The sequence below is a fragment of the Meleagris gallopavo genome, unplaced genomic scaffold (genome assembly GCF_000146605.3).
Source record: "Meleagris gallopavo isolate NT-WF06-2002-E0010 breed Aviagen turkey brand Nicholas breeding stock unplaced genomic scaffold, Turkey_5.1 ChrUn_random_7180001950880, whole genome shotgun sequence".
Classification (NCBI taxonomy): Eukaryota; Metazoa; Chordata; class Aves; order Galliformes; family Phasianidae; genus Meleagris; species Meleagris gallopavo.
The window spans coordinates 1-1097 of NW_011212139.1; the positions used below are offsets into that span (position 1 = coordinate 1).

A 1097-nucleotide genomic window follows, 5' to 3' on the forward strand; every position below is an offset into this window, starting at 1 on the left:
TGGGGTCGTGTTCCCACACCGCTACAACCGGCGCCGGAGGTTATGGCGGACGATGGCCGCCAGCGCCGTCCTTTGGGTGGTGGCATTGTCCCATTGTTCCATCGTCTTTGTGGCAGAACATCACAGAGAGTTTGGGGTCAGTGGGTCTGAGGCTGATGGGGAACGTGGTTTTGGGCTGTATCAGATCAAGACCTGGGCATCTGGAATGGACAATTCCACTCACGTTGACCCCATTGGGCTGAAGATGGACAACTCCCATTGTTTTGGGGTCAATGGATTCCAGCTTGGGGGATTTGAGTTGACCCAACTTAACGGCATTGACACCGATGTCCCCAACACCTCCACTGCTGACGTCACCGCTCCCAGTGGATCGAAGATCCCCAGTCTCAACATCTACAGGATTTCCAGCCCCAAGACCGACCTCAACATCTCCGCCCTCCAATTCTCTGCCTGCACAAACACAAACACACCCCATATCCCCACCACCACCCCATGGACCTCTCAGAACACCTCTGAGACTAAACACCGCTGGGGCTGCCACTGCTACGATGACTTCTCCCCAACCCAGCTGCGCTTCGTTCTCCCACTACGCCGCAAGCTCTTCCTCGTCCTCTTCCTCCTCCCCTTTGCCATCACCGTGTTCTGCTACATCCGCCTCATCCGTGCCCTCCTCACTCGACCCCACATCCCTCTGCAGAAGAAGTACCGCACCGTGGGGCTGGCCGTGGCCACCATGGTCATCTTTGGGGTCTGCTTTGGACCCTACAACCTCTCGCATGTGGTGGGCTTTGTGCAGCAGCGCAGCCCACGTGGAGGCCCTACGCTCTGCTCATCACCACCCTCAGCCCCGCGCTCGACCCCTTCATCTTCTATTTCTCCTCCAATGCTGTGCGGAAGGCGGTCAGTGGGGTGGTGGGGGTTTTTCGGGGCACAGTGTGTGGGTTGTGGGGTTGGTGTGGACAAAGGGAGTGAGCCCCAACCAGGAGGAGGCAATGGGTAAATGAGGTTGTGACTGGAGTGGGTTTGATGGGGTGGGAGGTGAGAAATGGGGATGGGGCCGATGTCTGTGTGGTCAAAGTGGTCCCATGGATGTGTCC

General features: G+C 57.9%; 1 protein-coding gene across 1 annotated transcript; it reads left to right on the plus strand.

Annotated features, from left to right (window-relative positions):
- Positions 1-6: 6 nt before the first annotated feature.
- Positions 7-1050, plus strand: LOC104916898 (P2Y purinoceptor 8-like). The gene is given in 2 exon segments (XM_010727937.2): positions 7-791; positions 794-1050. Coding segments are annotated over 2 exon segments (918 nt in total). The 5' UTR covers positions 7-52; the 3' UTR covers positions 973-1050.
- The last annotated feature ends 47 nt before the right edge of the window (positions 1051-1097 follow it).